This window comes from Staurois parvus, unplaced genomic scaffold (genome assembly GCF_062004578.1).
Source record: "Staurois parvus isolate SC_StPar_1 unplaced genomic scaffold, SC_StPar_1.0 ptg000175l, whole genome shotgun sequence".
NCBI classification, from domain to species: Eukaryota; Metazoa; Chordata; class Amphibia; order Anura; family Ranidae; genus Staurois; species Staurois parvus.
The window spans coordinates 710,571-731,882 of NW_028317971.1; the positions used below are offsets into that span (position 1 = coordinate 710,571).

General features: G+C 38.9%; 1 protein-coding gene across 3 annotated transcripts in view; it reads left to right on the forward strand.

The window, feature by feature from the left end:
- Nucleotides 1-21,312, forward strand: part of LOC149462367 (scm-like with four MBT domains protein 2) — a 245,553-nt gene that overhangs the window by 148,330 nt on the left and 75,911 nt on the right. For all 3 annotated transcript variants that reach the window (XM_089676863.1, XM_089676862.1, XM_089676865.1), the window contains 2 exons: nucleotides 12,481-12,569; nucleotides 20,920-21,166. In XM_089676863.1, coding sequence (XP_089532989.1) covers nucleotides 12,481-12,569; nucleotides 20,920-21,166 — 336 coding nt within the window. The remainder of the gene's footprint in view (nucleotides 1-12,480; nucleotides 12,570-20,919; nucleotides 21,167-21,312) is intronic.

Consider the following 21,312-nt stretch of genomic DNA (forward strand, 5'->3'; position numbering starts at 1 on the left):
AAGGCACAAGAACTCATACACCATGCTGCATAGAGCATTGCTTCCTGGTTGCAGGATCACAGAGAAGGCATAAGAACATACTGTATGTGACTCCTGGATCACTTGATAGGCCGGCATCATAGCAGTGAAAAGATATTGTAGAAGAAGAATTTGTGAAACTAACTGGTCATATTGAATTCACATACTGTATCTGTGTCTTTCATGTAGTGTGGTGCTTTTGGGAAGATTTTTTTTGCACTTTTTACATTAATTTTACTTGTGGTGCCATTTATCTGTATGCAATGTGTCCTTTGCAGGAAAATGATCCAAATATACAGTAAGTAGGAGTTTTGTTTTAATGCACCACACTAAAAGGTGCTAGTGTGAATATAGTCTGAAAGTGAACCTTTCCCCCTTCACTAAAGAACACAGTACCATACAGCCCTGCACTGGTGATGTCACCAGATTCTCACAACTGCATCCTGGGAACTTCCTGTCACATGTTTCAGGAAGCAGATAGTCCCAGATAGAGCTCCAGTAAACAAAGGGAGATGGATTTATCTGCCAGTAGTATAAATGGCCACCATGAGAATAGGGAGAGAAAGAAAATTAAAGTGGTTGTAAATGCGGAAGGTTTTTTACCTTCATACATTCTGTGCATGAAGGTAGAAACCTTCTGTGTGCAGCAGTGCCCCCAGCCCCCTCAATACTTAAATGAGCCCCATCGCGATCCAGCGATGTGCACGGCAGCCTCAGCTGTCACGGGTCTCTGCCTCCACATTGGTTGAAACACCCATAGGAAGCCATTGGCTCCTGCTGCTGTCAATCATAGCCAGTCAGCCAATGAGGAGAGCTGCTTGCTATGGAGGCACCCAACAGAAGAGAGGAGCCAGCAGAGCCTGCAGGGGACCCGAGAAGAGGAGGATTCAGACTGCTTTGTGGAAAACGACTACACAGAGCAGATAAGTAGAACATGTTTGTTATTTTACAAACAAAAAAAAGAATCTTTAGTATCGCTTTAAGTTTGCAAAGAATAAAAGGCCTGAAATTATCTAGAAGTATCTGTTTGTAGATTGCCATTATCATTATTCAGATGCAACTTGAGTCACACAGAATTGCATGACAAGGGAAATCACATTGTTTTCAATGGTGCTCGTTCACATCAATACAATTCAGCACGGTGGAAAGGTTCCTGCACTACTTTGATGAGATTCTAGATTATGGCCCCATATAATATACAAACTGTTTTAAAGTTGCAGTGAGTTGCACTACATACTTGCACTCCACCCTAGTTCACTATAGAATGCAGTGCGGGAAACCTAGTTGCGATCTGCAATGGGTGTCAATGTTAAGTTAACGACAACCCCAAATGCAGATGCAGATGCAGTGCGTATGCCTACACCAGACTGCATGGTATTAATGCACCATGGAATATGGTTGCAGTGCTTTTCCAAAAAAAAAGTGCATACATGGGCTCAAATTTCACCACACCGAATCGCATGTAAATGGAACAGAAATGTACTGCGTGCTCCTGTATGATTCATAATGTGAAACAGGACTGAATATTTGATCTAAATCCTATAGCAAATGTATAATTCTAGCCTAAAATTGCAATTTTTGTCATTTGCATGAAGAGGGGATGCTTCTCTTTAAGCTGGCCATAAATGTTACATAATCCTTGCACACTGGGCTTAAAAAATATGACAGTTTCCTTGGCAGAATAAAAATGCTCATACAGAGCATTTTTGTACACACTTATGTGTGTTTAGGAGTGTTTTTTTCTGCCAGAAAACTCCAATCAAAAATGCAAAACAGAAGGATTTTGTTTTTTTTTTATTGTGTGTTCCAGAAATATCCTGAGTTCCGTTTAATATTAATGATATACTGTACTTATTGCTAAACTTACTACTGTGACTAAATACAAAAAAAAAGTACATTAGTGTTCTCTATATGAACAATATCATGTCCTGTAACTGCCAACAGACTACAAAATGACATCTTGTTCACCTTAATAAAAGTTTAGTAGTACAAATAACTCTGGTTAAGAAGCATACATTAATGTTTAGAGAATCTCTGGACACAGAGATAAACATGTATTTTATTTTTAACTAATATAAAGCAGTAAACAGAAACACTAAACATTATAAATGAAGACTCCCTATACAGACATTAATTTCTTGGTGCAACATCTTTTTAGTAAAAATGTGTTCATCGTTTTACAGCAGACATAACCAAGAATTTCTGGTTAAGCAAGATTATAACATACTTAATATGTTCCTGGCAAAGATTCTAAAGATTGCACTAATGAACTATGTCATTAGTTAGCAAATGAAGCTTTTCTGTCAACTTGACTATCATGTTGTTATTTAAATGGACTTAATATAAGATCAAATAAATTATAACATGTACATTGATTATCCTTATTGCTAAAGAAAATATTTGCATGCATATTAATTAATTATTGCAATGTGTCTATAAAAAGGTTCTTATGCAAATAGCCTTGTTTTAAAATTTCTCTTTCACATGATTTGCATGTGTCATATACATGACACATGCAAATCAAGCATAGAGAAAATATTATTTTACTGGGTGTATCTGTTTTGAAGAGTAATTGAATATTTATTTATTTTTTTCCTCCTTTTTTTCCCCCCAATAGTGCAGATTTTAGAAAAATAAAGGTCTTCACCAGCACACCCTCGTATAGCAATGATCTTGCTCTTTATTTACATAAAGCTATAGGCACCACAAGCTGACATTTTGGGACCTTGCATCATCCCTTTTTTAGGGCAATCTGTTTTGAAAAAGGGACATTTGCCAGTTATGTTTGCACATGTTATACCTATGCACATCCATTTTCATTTACAGTCATTTTAGAACAGGGTTTCTCAACCAGATTTCCATGGAACCCTATGGTTTCTCCAAAGGTCACTAGGGGTTCCTTGAGCAAGGAACAATTTCTGCCTCTCATAAAAGTTCCCACTACCACCATTGATCTTTTTAGCTATCTATAAGGGAGTAATTCTTCCCAATGCCCATTACACTAATGTATCATGAGTTGTAGATATAGTAATTTTTAAGCAGGGGTTCCCTGAGACTGAAAAGTTATTTCAAGGTTGAGAAAGGCTGCTTTTAGAATGGCGTATGGTAGCAGGGACATCATAAACCACCTCAGGGGTGTATTTACCACAAGGCATTTGCCTAGGGCGGCATTTTTCAGGGGGGTCAGCACTGCCCCTTGGAAGAAGAATGGAAGAAGGGACACATGCGGCATGGGAACCTGGTGGGTTTCCGAGAGAGGTTGCTGGTTTCATGACAGTGTATGCACAGCCTGACTCCCATTCCTGGGGATGTCCAGAGCTGTGAAGGTGAGTGTCTTTCTCTCTTTCACCATGGGAGATGGTGACTGGTGTATGGGGGGCAGTGGTATGGGTGGCTCTCTCGGGTGGAAGTCAAGGGTCAATGTCAGTCTCTCTCTGCGGGGCGACGATTTTTTGTTGCCTAGGGCAGCACAAAACCTAAATACACAGCTGAACCACCTTATAGTTGTGCTACTAAAATAATGGTGCAAAGACATTATTTTTTAAAGGTAAGAATCATCTTAGTTTGCCTGTTCAAGTATTTTGCTTTAATGTATCGCTGGAAAGCACTGTTAGCACCTAAGGCAGTAGCAGGACCTTTTTGCAATATAGAGACCTGTGAGCTGGCTGGCAGCAATTTCCTAAAGGGCATCATAGTCTTTAGCTGCCAGGTTGTCTCTTGTCTGGATATTCAGGATTCTTCAGTCATTTACTTATTTCTGTGCAGTAAGAGCTTCTAGGTCAAAGGGACAAACAAGCTGCACCTTCTGCTTCATGTAGTGATAAGAGGGATTTCCCTTTGTTCAGTGTGAAATTAAAGTGAAAGTGGATTCAGCAGTAGAGGGGATTGTGACTCAGGGTGTAGTATGTGTCAAATAATATTAGTCAGCCCCACTATCTGCTGCCCCTTAAAATGCATTGGTTCTATTCTGCTCTGAATCATTTTTACCATTAAATTACTGTATAGACCAGACTGCAAACATACCTCATCCCTCAAATATCATATAAAGAACAAAAACCAAATGGGATTTTACTGGTACAGAAAACAGACAACCTCATTTTACTGTATAAAACATGTTCAATTGAAACATATCTGCCAAAAATGTATCATAAAAAACAGTATTTTAGCTAATCAGCCCAATAATTTACAGCATTGTATGTAATGACATCAAAGTCCTCCAGAGGTCAACACATTTCGCCTATTAGCTTCCTCAGGACCCCAAAAGAGTTGGAGGCAAAGAAGTCCAATACCCTAGATGTCAACATGAGCGGCAATAAAGGGTACTAGCATCCACACAGCGGTTAAAATGGTACTAGATGAACATCCGCACACATCATTAAATTGCCTTGGGCTCTTAGACGTTTATTTAGTGCTCCCATTGTATTGTATTATTATTATTATTATACAGTATTTATAAAGTGCCAATAGTTCGCTCAGCGCTGTACATTACAAAGGGTGACAGAACAACAACAATACAATGCAAAACATGAGGGGATCGAGGGCCCTGCTCTTTTGAGCTTACAATCTAGGAGATGTACATGGATTCTCAACTCTGGATTTTTTCATTTATTCCTGTGGATGGTCCCTGTTTTGTGGAGTGCTGTCAAAGCAGAGCCAATGTGACCAATGACAATATCAGTGACTGTCAGAAATCCAGTGCCTTGTTTGCCCTTGTATTTCCACTATCTGCTGAGGGCAGATCATTTAATTCTTCATATAGCATCACCTCCAAGGAATGCAAATTATAAGTATCAGCTTACATTTTACTAAAATAAATATGAAAATGCCCCCAAAAAATAGCTTTTTGAAGGCCTAGCCTTTAACACCTAACACCTTGCCTCTAACTCTTACCATCTAGCTTTTAACACCTACGCACTAATTCTAATCCCAAGCTCCTAAAGTCTAGTTCACATCTTGCAGGTGGCTTCTAACACATGGATGTAGACTCCTGACCCTACTTTCTAGCTTCTAATGTCTAACCCCTAATGCCTTGGGGATTAATGGGGGAGAGAGGACATTGAGGGGAATTTATCAAAACTGAAGCAGCCAGAATCTGGAACAGATGTGCTTGGCAACCATGCAGCTTCTATCTTTGATTTTTAAAGCTTTAAGTGATTGTAAAGACATTTTTAATTTTTTTTTTATATATATATAACAAACATGTTATACTTACCTGCTCTGTGCAATGTTTTTTTACATAGCAGCCCTAATTCTCCTCTTCTGGAGTCTCCGCCATTGATCTTGGCTCCTTCCCAAGCTGCTTGCTATAGGGGCACTCGTGCTGGCTCGCTCCTGAGCTGTCTTTAGACACACAGAGTATGGATTGGCCATGCCCCCTCTTTTTCCTACTCACTGACTGTGAGCCAATGGCTCCCAATGCTATCTCTGAGCCAATTTCCTCTATCCAAAAGAAACAAAAGCCAAGTGTTAGAATATTAAAAAATATATATTTTTCTGTATATGGCATAGTACTGTGAATTTTACTTCCTTATAATGTCCATTATGCTTCAAAGAGGTGTGCATGCCAAAGTTGGAGATAAATTACCATTCTTTATATCATGAATAATTGTAAATTCTTGCCCAAATACCAGATGCCTTCTTGGGCTTTAGTGATGCACACACTTTCTACATGGGAAGAGCAGTTAGGTTGATGCAACACATATACATCGCCTAAAGTAGACACACTGAGGATGATTTAATATTGGAGTTAATCATCTCCACTCAATAAATTATAACTGTGTTCACTTTGAATACCCAACAATTTACATATGAAATAATCATTTTCTTTTCTCATGATTGGATAATTGAATCAAATTTTAACTCCTTTAGTAAATCAGCTTCATTGCCTGAAGTAGCTGTTCTTTTTAATGCCTTTTGTTGCTAAAGCACAGAGATTTGTGCCGACAAAATAAAGCTGTTTGTGAAAGCATATGGAGGAACTTATGTTTGTGCTTTGATCCAAATTTATTTATGCAGGTAACTGCAGTATCTTTAATTTGGAGAATTGTTTATCACTAAGTAAGTCAGATGCATTCTCACAAAGTACATATATGAACATCTTTGGAGGAACGTTCATCTGTGCTATGATAAATGGTTTTTGAAGATAATGCAAGGGATTGCCGTGTATTGTAACAGGCAATCAGATCCATGTGTTATGTTAGGAAGCATTTATATTGACTTTATTAAAAATAATACGGATGACTGTTAATCACTGGATAAAATGTTTTTTATTTGCAAAAAGCATGGCTATTCATTTATGCATAGCTATTCACTCCTGACATGTTATCTGATGTAAGTCACCTTTTTGGATGTCCAATATGGGGAGTTGTTTCTGGGGTTGCCATAATGTTTAAAGTCCAGCTCCAACAAAATAAAAATTAGATAATGCATAGAAATGAGATAATGCATATGGACAAGCTTATGGCATCTGTGAAAAGACAGGAAGCTTGTTTTCTTAAAACCTGGAGTGGGTGAATTCATTTCACCTCAACATTGAAATCTAAGGTATTCTTTCCCTGACCCTGTGTCCGAAATATCATTATTTAATATGGCGGTCGATAACACTAGGAAAGGGAAAACCTTTATTTACCTATTTTTTTTAATTAACTCTTTTTGGAGGGTGTGGGAGGAGAAGTTGGGGGGGAAGGGGAAAAAATAGAAAATTATGCGGGGATCTGTGTATCATCCTCGCAAACGACATAAACATAATGTTATAAAGTAGAAATTTAACATTTATTATTTATTTTCTTAAGGGCCATGAGCCAAGGTACATGTGGTTATATTATAAATGTGTATGCCTTACTTGGCAAGTAGATTGTTGGGCACCTGGATGGTCGTGTATATTTATAGTTTTTGTTTTGATTTATTTATTTTATAAAGGCTTATGAATGGTAGAATTTTTAATAGGTTGTTATTAATAAAGGGTAGTAAAAAAAAAAGGGAAAAAAAGAAGAAAATGCTTATCTTATTCCTAGTTCCATCAGGCTCCCTCAAGACTTGCAACCGATTCCCCACAGCTGCAGTCTAAGCTGCGATCAACTTCAGTCTCACTCCTCCAGCCTCCTCAACATACTACACGGGGTTAATGTCCTTGTATGGTATGTGATGACGCTGAGGCTCCATTCACAGACCAGAGCTTTAGAAGGAGGAGGTGAGCGCCAGGATGAGGAATTGGGTAACTGAAACAGCCTCCTCATCTCTCCCGTAGACATAATGAGCAATTAACCTTTGTGGCCCCACTGCAAGGTGGCATTTTTTATTTTCTTGGAGTTGGGCTTTAAAATGAGACTGGATTTAATAGTTAGGCATTTGGTTATTCTGCTGAATCTGCTGTTTAGCTATTGTTGCTTAAACCTTATGAATGTTTTTTTTTTCCATACGAGAGCTCCTTGGTTTATTTAAAAGGGTGAAACAATGACAATATGTATAAAAAAAGATCCTTATAAGCTTCTCTCTTATAAAATGAATGAATCCTGCCAAGCTTAGGATATAATGTTTTCTGAAATAAAATAAAAAGAATGTAAAATCACAATTTGCCGAATTTTTTGATAAAATATTTTAGTTTTAATTTATGGGAAAATGAGAATCTACACAGGAGATGCTTTACTAACTAGTGCAAGTTATCTGTTCTGACCTTCTACAAACAGGCTTTGTTGATTGAATGATGATCAATCAGCTTTTCTAACAAAAGTACTTTAAGATTTCAATAAACCTAGAGCAGTATTAAAGTGTTACTAAAACCAGGACCCTGCATTCACTATATCTGGTCTCCCACAGTACACAGAACATGGACTTGCTATTATTTTAGTAAATATACACTGTTAAATACCTTTTCTCATCAGCAGTATATAGCAGTCTTATGACTTCTATCAGCAGAGCACTGGTTACACCTTGTAGGAAGAGTTTTCATTCTGCTCTAGGAGGATGCAAAACCCTTGACCTCTCTTTGGACAGTGCTGACTGCCTTTGTGCTGATCGCATGCACTCTCCCAAGAAAAAAAAACCTCTCTAGCAATACACACTAAACTGAGCATGTGCAAAATGGCTACGGGTTCAGTCTGTCTTATCAGGAGATAAGATGCTGACATTTGAACAAGAGGAGGGGCAGAGAAGACAAGATCAAATGGCCTTTTTACACAATGCATAGGATTAACCCCTTAGGTATAACAATCATGCTTTCCTGCATGTACAAACTGATTTTACTGTTTTGGGTTCAGTAACACTTTAACCTCATTGTTTTATCTAGTTCTGCTTTTATCATTTATAAACTAAAGCCTTCAGTCTATTACCCATAGTAATCTACAAGCCGAAGACTGGCATAGCCGTGTTCATTTGTTTAATTGCTACTAGCCTTGCCCTAGTATGCATGAGTTAGCAAGTATGATTTGCCAAAAAGAATGGACCCTGTTCACCCTCATGACCAATGTAAGAATGGTTTCAGAAAATCGGCATATTCGAATTTTACAGACAAGCTAAAATTTGCAGTGTATGTATATACCAGAAAATAACTCATATTTTTTGAAGTGTATGTACAGCTAAACTTTTTTTTGTTTTGGATAGAGTAGGGAATAATTAAAATACATCTAATATCCCCAAATAAATGAATACATTGCAGTTTACCAATCCTTAGATTAGGTGTCTGCATTGATTTATTTCAGGTTTTTTTTCATTGGCCTCTTTTACTCAAGGAGGATTCTGTTCTGATCAGCAGGGGATCTGTGGGCCGGTCCCCTGCTGATTGAAAGAGAGCAGGCAGATGACACATCTGTGTTTGCTCAGTTTTTGCAGAACGGACTCGGACAGAGCCCTCCTCTGTTGGCTGTTGTCCATTAACACCCAGCTACCTCTGGTCTGCTCTGCCTAAATGGAAGATGGAGTCCGCTTCTGTTTTTTATTGAATGGTCCCAATTGCACCCAGAGGAAGGCGGGTGTAAATAGACACAAGTCTATTTACACCCACCTGTTCATAGGAATGCATGGACATTCTGATCAAATACCCCAGAAAAATTGATAGATGGATCTGATCGGAAATCCAGTATGAAAATGGCTATTTTATTTTCAGATGGTAATCCTGTAAAAAGCGCACTTCCTGTCCCCGGGTGGCTTCATTTAATTCTTTCATTGTATTTACAGAGAGAACAGAGGTAGTTACTCAGACTGGACTTAAAAATGTCTGCCTTTGTTCATCCCCATTACATGGGGGTTGATGAGATGAGTAGTTTACACAAAAATAATATTGTTTGCTCTTTCAATTCAACTCACTGGAAGTGACAAGGACAGGGTATTTCTGACAAAATCAACAGATTTTCCTGTACTTGCTGAAAATATTCTAAGCCAGAAAAATTAAAACCAATGTATTCAACACATCTAAGACATGGTAAGCTTTAATATATTATGTTTTTTCCTTGGGTTTAGTTTTTTTTGGGGGGGGGGGTTTGTTCCCTGTGTCCTTTTGGGGATATTTCCCTTCACTTCTTGTCCCAGAGGCACAACAGAAGGTATCATCAAAGTAAGGGAATATCCTCTCTTAGACAATTACCACCAGAATAGAAAATTGAAAGATTTACCTTTGCCACCTGTTCCTATGATGTCTGTCCATTTTGGATTTTCTGTTACTTTCTGCTTCTGTGTCCGGACCACTTAAAGTGGAGTTCAGGTGAAAAAAAAAAAGTATGCAACTACAAACACTGTAGCTGCTGACTTTTAAAATACAGCCACTTACCTGTCCCTTTGTCCAGCGGTGTCCTCACCTCAGCTGGTTTCACCGGCTGTCTTCTCTCCCTGGTGCCGACATCTTTAGTGTGAGCACCCGGCTGTGACAGATTGCGACTACAGCCGGGTGACCACTGCGCATGCACGAGAAGTGCTGCGCCTTGTGAATGGTCCGTAGTCTTCTGGGACCTGTCACATGTCCCAGAAGACTACGGGGAGGGAGGACAACTTACGCTTCTGATCACCTAGGCGATCACAGCAGAAGTGGGAGCGGGTACCCGTCAAATTCGAGTACCCACTTCCCCCCCCTCCCCGTTCCCCAAAGGTGCCAGTCCTTATTGGGGAGCGGGGGACAAAGCATTAAAGCGGAACTTCCCCTTTTGAGTGGAACTCCGCTTTAAGTGGTTAGAATGAATCTCCCCAGTAGGGACACAGACAGCAATACAATCTAACAGGGGTTTTAACTTGTATTTACCCAAAACTTAAAGGATAAGTTCACCTTTGGAACATATTACATGTTCCACCCGTTATTAGGGTGGAACATGTAACATGCTCCCATAGCTGCTGCTGCAAACGTGCCCCCCCCATGACAGATAGTACGAGGAGAAGTTTCCCCATACTATCTGTCAGATTTGAAAAACGGCGTGACTGTGCGGGCTCCGCCCACACAGCTGCAACATTCATTCCCAGACAAACTTCCGTGAATGAATGAACTGCAAGTCCCTACAATGTTAGTGGCTGTGGGCTTGTAGTTTTCAATGAACTACCATGGCACTATGGAACTCCGAGGTAGTTCATTGAAGCTTCCTTTCAGAATATCTGCTTGGCCATACATCCCATACGGCAAACACATGTTCTGACAGGTCTGCAGGAGACCTGCATGGCATCAGCGATCTACTGATCACTGGTGCAATGCTTTCAGGGCTCATTTGGACAAAAAAATAAATGCACATCTTTTTACTTGCAAAAAAATGTGCATTTATTAGTTTTGTCCAAAAGGTGAACTTATCCGTTAACCAGAAAAAATTGTTTTACATACAAGAATAAAATGCAAAGCTAACTAACTAAGGCAACCAATCATTATTCCCCATTATGTTATTTTACAACCTGGTCCGGTGCTTGCAGAGATGCAAGTTTTTCTTAATTTGTTTGATAGATATATACCTGTATGCAAAGAATAACTTTAACGTACTTGTGTTATAACCATCAAACACCATACTACAATTTTGTTCTGTAATGTACTGTACCTTTACAAATGAATTTCCAAAGCCTGATACATTAATAGTAATAAGCAAGTAGATTACATATGACATATTCTTTACAATGACTATACGCAGATTAATCATAATGAACTGTTCATGTAATCTCTTGTGTGCTTACACACACATAAAGACCTAGTGCAAAATTGATTGATTAATTAATACATAAGCCAAGAAAATGTTTTCCCAGGAATTGTCACAGATATGGACACGGCACAAAGCAGTGTTGGGCCTATTTATTAATACGTCAGGAGGCAGTGTGCAAAGTTCAGTAACTATAACACCTGATCAGCAATCATCTTTAAACTAATACAAGTTAAAATGTTTTTTCTGGGTTCCTGCACAGGGCCTATCATAGGCATTGACTATAGGAGAGAAGCATGCTCCTCAGCACCATGCTGTTGTCACGACTCAGTATGTTCTGCATTGACATATTCAAATTGCAGAGAATACATCCTAAGAACTTTTGATTTTGCTTCAATCACATGGACTGAGCTTTCTGTACATGCAGTTTCAATAGACAAACTGCCATGCACATTTTATTTTATATAAATACACCCCTTAGGGTCACTTGTTATCGCATTGTCCTAATAAATAAGGCTGGTATTTTCAGTAGTACATATTAAATATAAATATGAACTATATAGTGAAAATGTTTGCTTGTAAAGTATATTTAAACCCTCACATTGTAAAACAGTCAATTCAGTTTAAAATAGAAATCAAATGTAAAACAGCTGTGTATACACGTAAAAACATCATAAATATTTTGTTTCCCTTTTTTATATGTTTTCAGCTGCATAGAGAGGTGGGGGAGGAGAAACAGCAGAACACTGGTCTCCCCAGTGAATGGCTGTGTGCGGGGGGAGGCATGTCAGGACAAGTCTGATGATTGGAGGACAGCACACTGAGTTCCCAGCACAGCTAGAGAACTGACCGTGCTGTGCTCTCCTGCCTAGTGTGGTCAGATTTTAATAGAAAAGAGACTGGCAGGAGCTCCAGGGAACTCACACAAGGGAAGCAATACAAAGAACAGGATACATTTAATACAAGTACATAGTACAGAAAGCACAAATCAGAAATATGAAATGTTGGGTTTACATATTCTTTAATATGAGCTACAGTAGTGCAGAGACGTAAAAGCAGCTTACTTGCTATTAGTCCTTCAAATATCCTTTTTCCAAACCTGAGGAGGATTAGCCAGTCAGTCTGTGATTTGATAGTATGCCTAGGAATAATGTACTTCTAGCATCAATAAATTTAGCCCATATTATAAAAAAAAGAGATATTGTTCAGTTATCATTTATATTGTTACAATACCAAGGATATGCACTAATAATCAAGTGCATGTACCAGTGAAACTGCATTGCCCTCTATCATTAATCCAAGTATGTAACACTGTTATACTGTCAATATGTTTGATGTGGCAAAACTAAGCAAGATTTTCTCTCCCCAGGTATAAAGGAGAAGTGCACTGATTGGGCTGAATTCCTTATTCATGATTTGACTGGTTCCAGGACTGCACCAGCAAAACTTTTAGAAGGAGTATGTATCTTAATTTAAATAAAAGTGTTTTTTTAAAAACAATTATTCCTATTTTAAACTCAAGTGAATAGGTTTTTTTATAGACTCTATGCTATTTCCCTGTATCATCAAAACTGTATTATCAGATCCTGCGCTTGATCAGTCCATTTTATCTATAAGGCCTCATTTAAATAGACCGCAGTTTCTATCGACCTTTGAACAGTACCCCTTGGGGGATCACTTTTCAGAGATCGGTTGACAGGCAGCTGGAAAGCAAAATGTTGGCTCATCATGGAACCATGTGAATTACCCCCTTCCCTTGAATGGGTCACATTTGGTGGCAATACTGCCAGCAGGACACAAAACTGGGTATAAATTTTGTTGTTCTGTATGTACAGCCCTGAGTGGTTGCATGTTCTATTTGAGGTGAGCAGTTGGTGGTGGTGGTGGGGGACGCGATGTAGGGTTAGGGGGAGCATTAAAACCGTAGCTCAACTGCTTGTTTTCACTGTCCCCTGGCCACCTGTGTGAATGAGGCTTCAGTGTAAATGAAAGCTACAACTTTGTTTTTTTTTAAGAGTAGAGCAGCTCTTGGAATCCTATTGAGAATAAATTCAGTGGATGCTGCATTAATTCATGGAGGCAGTTTATAACCCCCAATCCGAAACATTTAAATTTATTTGAATGTTAAACATCACATTTTCTTGTAAAGAAATATGATCAACCTAGAGCTAAACTCTAGGCAGATATAAAATACGCCAATGAATACAGTTCTGGTACATCATTAAATGTGGTTCCTGGGCTCTCCCATTTCTCTCAGGCCTCCTCCAACTAATGCACCCAGGAGCCACATGTATTGTGTCACTTCTAGGTTCAGAGCTGTCATTCTCTGGCTACTGTAGCTGGGAAAATAGCTAATGAAGCACAATCTGTGCTTGATTATCTGCAGTGAAGGGCAAGGAGATGTTGGGGGTCTAATAGACCTCAGATGTTTACAAAATGTGAACCTGTTGTATGCCCATGCTATGACATAGGAAGTTTGTTAGCCCCCATGTGATAGCAATAAACGTAACCCCTTGGCACCGGCACCTCCCGGCCCTTTAAGGGATTTCAAAAGCCGGGAGGCGGGGCAGGGTTTAGGGTCATGTGACCGCCGTGACACACTGTCACAGCGGTCAAATGATTGGGAAAGGTCCCGATCGAAAGAGGAGATCGGGACCTTTCCGTGAGTACCGGACATGTGTGCTGGGAGTGCGCAGGGCATGCGCGCTCAGCACATATGTTTTTTTTAATAGAACGCAAATGTGTGGCCACTCGTCATCTAGTCCCAGACTCCGGGAGGCTGCACATTTGCGTTCGGCCGGCGCCAAGAGGTTAAATAAAGAAAAAAAGTGTTAAAAGTAATAAACTAAAAGCAAAAAATGTAACCTGCCCTCCCATACACACCTCAATGCAGTGTAGGGCATGCACCTGTATGTAAACATAAACTTGCACCACACATGTGAGGTATTGTGACTATCAGAGTGAGAGCAATATTTCTAGGGCCATAATTCATTGTTAACGCTAAACAGATAACCTTAATAGACCTTTGAAGCTTAGAGAATTTCGGAGAATCCTATAGGCACAAGTAATTTTAAAGATTCACATGTTTGGTATCTATTGACTTGAAGCAATATATTATATTTTACTAAGAATTGGGTATAACATAGTTTTTTTTTTCCCTTATCCACTTAAGCTCCGAGTTAAGTTTTACCCTCTTCATGAAATGTATTGTGTGTCGCCTATACTACCTTAAAAATAAATAGCTAAATTGTCGATGTGAAGATTAGATCATTAATCAAATAAATAGCAAATGTAAACATCAATTCTAATATTGGTGAAATAGAGGCATGTGTCTTTAAATGTCTGCTGCTGCTGGCATCAAAATGTGTTCCCACATTCATAAAACCTCAATAGTAATGTAATATGTGATGCTGCTCTGCTATCAATGTGTAACCGTATATATCTCTAATGTGCATGATTATAAAGCATATATATTACAGATTATGACATAAATAAATACCAACCAAAAAAGTGTTAACCTATAAATCAATGAAATTGTGCATATAAATCAGTCCATAAAGTCCACACTGTAATGGTGATTATCCAACACCCAAAATATAAACATGATGCTTGTCAACTTCATACAGTAAAGTGCCACCTCTGTGTTCACAGAACTGTCACCTCCAGATTGATATCATAATGCATGTGTATGATAATCCATCAAGATTCCACCAACACTTCCAACCTGTTTCACATCCAGACCACTAGGGAGTCTCCACTCCTTTCTCCCTTAGATCCTATATCAGGGGGTATGGTACCTTTAAGGCTCATATGGATTCATGCTGTTGGCATAACCTTGCCCATATGGGGGGAGCGATACACCTCTTATAGTGTGGTATGTTAAAAGCGTCAAGATTTATTAAAACAGTATTGCACTTACATTTTAAAACGTATTAAAATCACAGAGATCTCCATTTGTGCTTCCGTATAACATCACTTCCAGTCCATATCTACCTCTGCTCATGCCCTATGCGTTACGTTACAGTTACATGACTTCATCAGGGTATGAAATGCATAGGGAGCGAGACGAGGCAGATGTGGACTGGAAGTGACGTCATATGGAAGCACAAATGGAGATCTTACAGTGTGGACTTTATGGACTGATTTATATTTATATCATTGATTTATAGGTTTGCACATAAGTAACACTTTTTGGTTGGTATTTATTTATGTCATATTCGATAATATATATGCTTTATTTTCATGCACATTAGAGATATATACATGGTTACAAATACACAGCAGCGCAGAATCACATATTACATTACTATTTATCCACTTCATGACCATGACATTTTCTGCTATTCGACACTGTGCTACTTTGACTGGCAATTGTGCGGTCATGCAATGGTGGCATTTGATCACCACTGGGTTTTTCATTTTTTATCATATAAATGAAAAAAGCTGTGTACAGAGCTTTAGTAAACACAGGGCTCTGTACTGTGGTTTGCTAAGCCTGTTAGCAGGTCCATAACTTGTTGGCCGGGACCTGCTGACTGATTTGAGCTGTACTGAATGACAGCACAAAGGTGGCAGTGGGTGTGGACATGCAATCTACTTGGAAATGCTGGATCACATACATGTACGTGGTACAGCGCAGAGTGGCCACCCCTCTGCGGTATATTTACATGGGGCAGATCGCAAGTGGTAAATTACTTTTGGAATATTATTTCCAGGAACATATGCATTTGATAAATAGCTGCACCAATATCTTCCAACATACAAAATTGCAGGTCTCTGCTTTCATAAAATATATAATTGTTTGGGGGTGTTAAGTAATTTTTTGCATAAAATGCAGATTTTAACACGTGTAGAGTAGTAGCCAAGTGGTTAAAAGATGCAAAACCCTTTATTGCTGCTGATATGTGGTAAGTATGGAAAGTCATACTTTATAAATGGAAACTAAAAAGGGAAGTAGAGGACTGCCAGACCTTGAGACCTCCCAGTTTAAAAACAGAAGTGACATAACGTGCAATTCTGCTGTTGCTCGGAAAAAGGTCAGACGAGAGCTCTTGTGTAACTACAGGCATGTTGGAATAATAAGCTTTCTGTGCAGGACCTGCTGAATATAGAATAATGACTCTTTCACATATGTTAGGTGACGCTCCTAATTGTTCAGCTTAAGAAAAATATTGTTTAGACTTCTTGCAAAGGGATTTTTCACTATCAATTAATTTTATCTGAGGAAGACTCGTGCCTTGAAAGCTTTCCAGACAATCTTTTTAGTTACTATTTCGGAGTTACAAATTCAGATACATCTGAATCTCTGAATAATTAAAATTTTGCCCGAATTTCAATTTATAATGAAACGAAATGCACGTGTCTAATGAAATGTGATATTCCTACATTATTTTTTACCCCCTTCTAGAAGCAGTAGTAAGGTATTGTCATTGTCATGTTGTCAGTGCCATGTTAACCATCAACCAAAGTTGACGTTAGGAGCAAATTACATCATGCTTTGCTGGGTTTTTTGCCTTCCTCTGGATCAACTGTGGGTGTAGGATTATAACTTTTTTTTTATGATTGAACTGGATGGGCTTTTGTCTTTGTTCAGCCAGACTATGTAAATTATTCAAATTTGAAAATTAATTAAAATTCGAAAGGGAAACATATTGCAATAAATACAATAAGGCATAAAAGTGAAATAAGATGATTTCTACTTATGCTGCTTTATTGAGTAGAATAGAGTAGAAAAGAATAGAAAAAAAAGAACAGAGCAGTACAGAAAAGAACATAATAGAATAGAAAAAATAGAATATGTTAGAATAGAGTAGAATAGAATAGAACGATCTTGTGACATTCAAATTTTGGAAGACTGCTATATTCTTTCTATTCTATCCTATTCTGTTCTTTTCTATTGCATTATTTTCTAATCTATTCTGTTATTTTCTAATCTATTCTATTCTGTTCTTTTACATTATATTCTGCTTTATTCTATTTTAATTTATTCTAATCTATTCTATTCTTAAGTAGGAATCATCATCTTACTTCCCTTTGATACCTTACTGTATTTATTGCAATAAGTTTCCATTTCCAATTCAAATTCATTTTCAAATTCGGATCATTTCGAACTTGAAAGTAATGAATATATGAAATGAATCTGAATATACAAAACTAATTCCGAAAACAAATCATTGTAACATAATGTATATGACGAAACAAAATTATTAACTTAACGAACGAATAAAAAACTAAACAAAACTAAAGAAATGTTTTTGTTGTGCACATCTTTACATTTCATGTTTTTAGAATTTAAGGAAATCCTTGGGGTAAAATTTTTTTGAGTCACACACTTGACACCATAAATTTAGTTTACTGTTTAAGTGACTCTTTTTTTTAACACATGGTATGATATGCTTTTGAAAAATAAAAGAACAGAGGTGTTTGCTAACTACAGGACAGTCAGTTGTCAGGGAAACCATCTTACGGTCTCTAAAAAAAATGGCTTTCAGGTTTTGTCCATGAAATGTGTTAAAAGGGGTCATCAGAGTCCAATGAAAAACCATTATTAAAATCTCTTCCTTTATGAGGCTAAAAGACTAAGTGTATAACTGATGCATTTTCATTTCACATAAATTTGTGTATATATTTTTTTTTTCACAAAAGCAGGTGTGTTTTATTAGGCTGAGTATAAGAACTGCATATATTATTGATTTTGTTTTGTTGAGTTGCTGTAGAAATGAAATAAGACAAATTAAGGAAAATTATTTATTTCAATATTGATCCATTTCATACGGCATTGGAAAGAGCAATAGTAATATACACAGTGCAGTAGTAATTGGATTTCAGTTTAGTGCTGTCACATCAGTATAAGATGAAGTCTGTTTGCTGTATCAGATATGGCCATTAGAAAGCTGTTGTTAGCTTTACATTTCATTTGTAGTTATCTGTATTGAAAGGGATAAACACACAGTGCTATAAGCTGCCTGTAGATACCAGCATTAGCCAGCCTGACCATTTTCTTTAGGGGAACAATTGATTGGACATATTTAAAAAATTGTCCATTTGTTATTGTTCCTCTGAATGTAAGTTGGTGCCAGCTGTGTCTCATCCCTACTACCTTTTTTAAAGGTATGAAAATCCTTAGGAAAACAGAGTATATACAAGGTGTGTCTAAAAAGTTTTGTGAATGGTATCAGAAAACAAACAAAACAAATGACCTTTATTGGCCTTCAAAATAATCACCATCCTGCACAACACACTTTTGGCAACGTTCATAAAGCTTCAGGAAACTGTCAGCGAAGGTCTCTAGGAAGCAATCACAGAACCGCTCTCACACATTCTTGGATTGCCGCCATGTCCGCAGAACGTGTGTCTTTTACAATGCTCTTCAGGTGGGGAAACAGAGGGAAGTCCGCAGGCGTCAGATCAGGGAGTACAGTGGATGATCAAGAACAGGTACACTGCGCTAAGCTAAGAAATGGCGCACACGGAACGCACAGTGCACAGGCGCATTATTGTGCATTACTATGCAGCAACATCCACTGTCCAGTCCTGTGCAACTCTGGCCGAACACGTCAGACTTGTCGTAAGAACCATCCCAAAATTTCCTTGTAGAATGCAGCGTTCATGGTTTAACCCGAAGGAATAAATTCCTTATGGATGATGCTATTGTTGTTGAAGAAGGCAATCAACATTGTCTTGACCTTGGACTTTTGCAGGCGACTCATTTTGGGTTGCAGGGAAGATGGTGAATTCCATTAATTGCCTCTTGGATTCCAGATCAAACTGGTAGCACTAGGTCTCATCCCCTGTGACGATGGAACGCAGAAAGGATGGATCTGGTTACACACGGTAATGAAATCTCCAGAACTTTCCATCCGTTTTGCTTTCTGTTCATCTGTCAGCTTGTGTGGCACAAACCAGGAACAGATCTTAACCAAAAATCTTTGTGGACGATGGTGAGCACCGTGTCCTTGCTAATGCCCAATTCCTCCACCATCATCAGTCGCGGATCTCGTGCCAGCCTTTATCACACTCTCTCGATCATGTCTGGGGTTCTACTTGTAGACAGCCGACCGTGGCTCATCCTCAGTCATTTCCTTCCCATCGCAAAAGTGTTTGAACCAGTCGTAAACACATTTTCTGTTCACGGCTTCCGTCCTGTACATTTGCACCAACATTTCATGCATCTCCATCACTGTTTTTCCCAAGTTGTAGCAGAACTTGATGTTCACTTGTTGCTCCATTGCACTGTGACCTTACCTCTCACACTGATTATGTTTGACTGCCCGCAGCGGCTTTACCATGTATTCCATGCTAGGTAACGCTTTTTGATGTGTCTCTGGCAGGGGCAGACTGACAACTCATGGGGCCCCCGGGCAATAGGGGATCATGGGGCCCGCGTGTCCTTGCCCAAGCTCAAAAAAGCCTATGAAAAAGGTACCAGGGGCATCTCATGGGGCCCCCTACTGACCCTGGGCCCTCGGGCAGTGCCCGAGTTTCCAAATGGTCAGTCCGCCCCTGGTCTCTGGATAGCTATGTGCATGCACGCAAACCTGGCCCTTGTTGCCGTTGAGATTTCGGACCATTTACCAAACTTTTTAGACACACCTTGTATGTTAATGGTTGAACTCGGCCAACAAACCTTTTTTACATACCCAAAGCAAAAATCACCTCTTTTACTCAGAGCTTTGTATTGTTTAGCTTGTCCTAAACTGACTTACTATAATGTGGCATTGTATACATAGACTTACTGTATTTTAGTCAATAGTGGGAAAAGTTGCGTGGTTGATAACAATAGGGAAACATTATTTATTTGCTATCACTGCCTATCAGCACAGGTCCCCTAAACCTTATACTGTAGTAGATCTTGCCCTGCAATTGCAGTTGCCTTACTATAGGACAGTGGTGGTCAACCTAAAAATAATAGATGGCCTCCAGTGTGGCCCCAACACTTACAGAGGGCCGCAGATTCGCAGCACATTTTAGTGTATTAACATGCATGGCATTGAGTTAGGGGACCTCTTCAATATGAATGCTATATTGTACCCCAATGCTCAAGAATTTCAGTTTTGCTGATTCTTTGTAAGGTGACACAGAAAAGCCCTTAGCATTGGTGTCAGTGACTGTATTAATAACCCCCAGCCTTGGTGACAGTGACCACAATAATAACCCCCAGCATTGGTTTCAGTGACCACAATAAAAAAAAACCAGCACTAATGTCAGTGACTTCAAAATTATCAAGCCCCCATTGTTTGTAAATGCAGTGGTATGAAACTTTAACCCTCCCCCAGCATTGGCAGTCAGTGCAGTGGCAAAGACATACTGTACTATTTTTACTGTGGTTGGAGATCACTCTGCTTGACAGTACTGGTTACTTAAACACAGCACCCCACTTCCAATCTGCATAGTTCACAGGTACCTTACAGGTGATGCCCCAGCCCAGGCATGGCAGGCCCATGGGCATTGTGTTGGGGCACCAGGTTTTTAGAAGGTAAAAAAAACACCTGTAATGATGCCCTGTTTAAAAATGGAGGCTGGTATACCAGGATTTTAACAACGTTCCCAGCTGCTATAGATTGTGCTTAAATTTGCTCAGTGGGCTTCACAGGGAAGGTAGGGGAGACATCAGGGGTCTAATAGACCCCTGATGTCCCATTAAAGAGAACTTGTCATTACAGTATGCTATCACATAGGGTGCTATTGCTTGCAATATGATAATCAGGATAAGCTTACAGTGTATCATAAAGAAATAACGTTTTGCTTTGAAATATTTTATCCAGGTAATCTTACCTACTAATTACACCATCTCTCTTAACTCCAACAGCCTCTTCGAGGAAAAACTCCAGTAGATCTCATTACAGTGGATTCACTGGTAGAGCTTCAGGACTCCCAGAACCCCTTTCAGTACTGGATAGTTAGTGTGATAGAAAATGTGGGTGGAAGACTACGACTGCGCTATGTTGGATTGGAGGAGTCAGATGCCTGCGATCAATGGCTGTTTTATTTGGACTGTAAACTTCGACCTGTTGGCTGGTGCCAAGAAAACCAGTGTAGGATGGAACCACCTTTGGGTATGTTTTGCAAAATGCTCACATATTCTTTCTTGGCAGCTGAAGTATTCAACACAAACTCTTTTGGCCTTGTCACGTAGTTTTTGAAACACTACAAATACCTGAGGACAGAGCTAGGAGAACTGCTACTTAAACACTATTTTTTA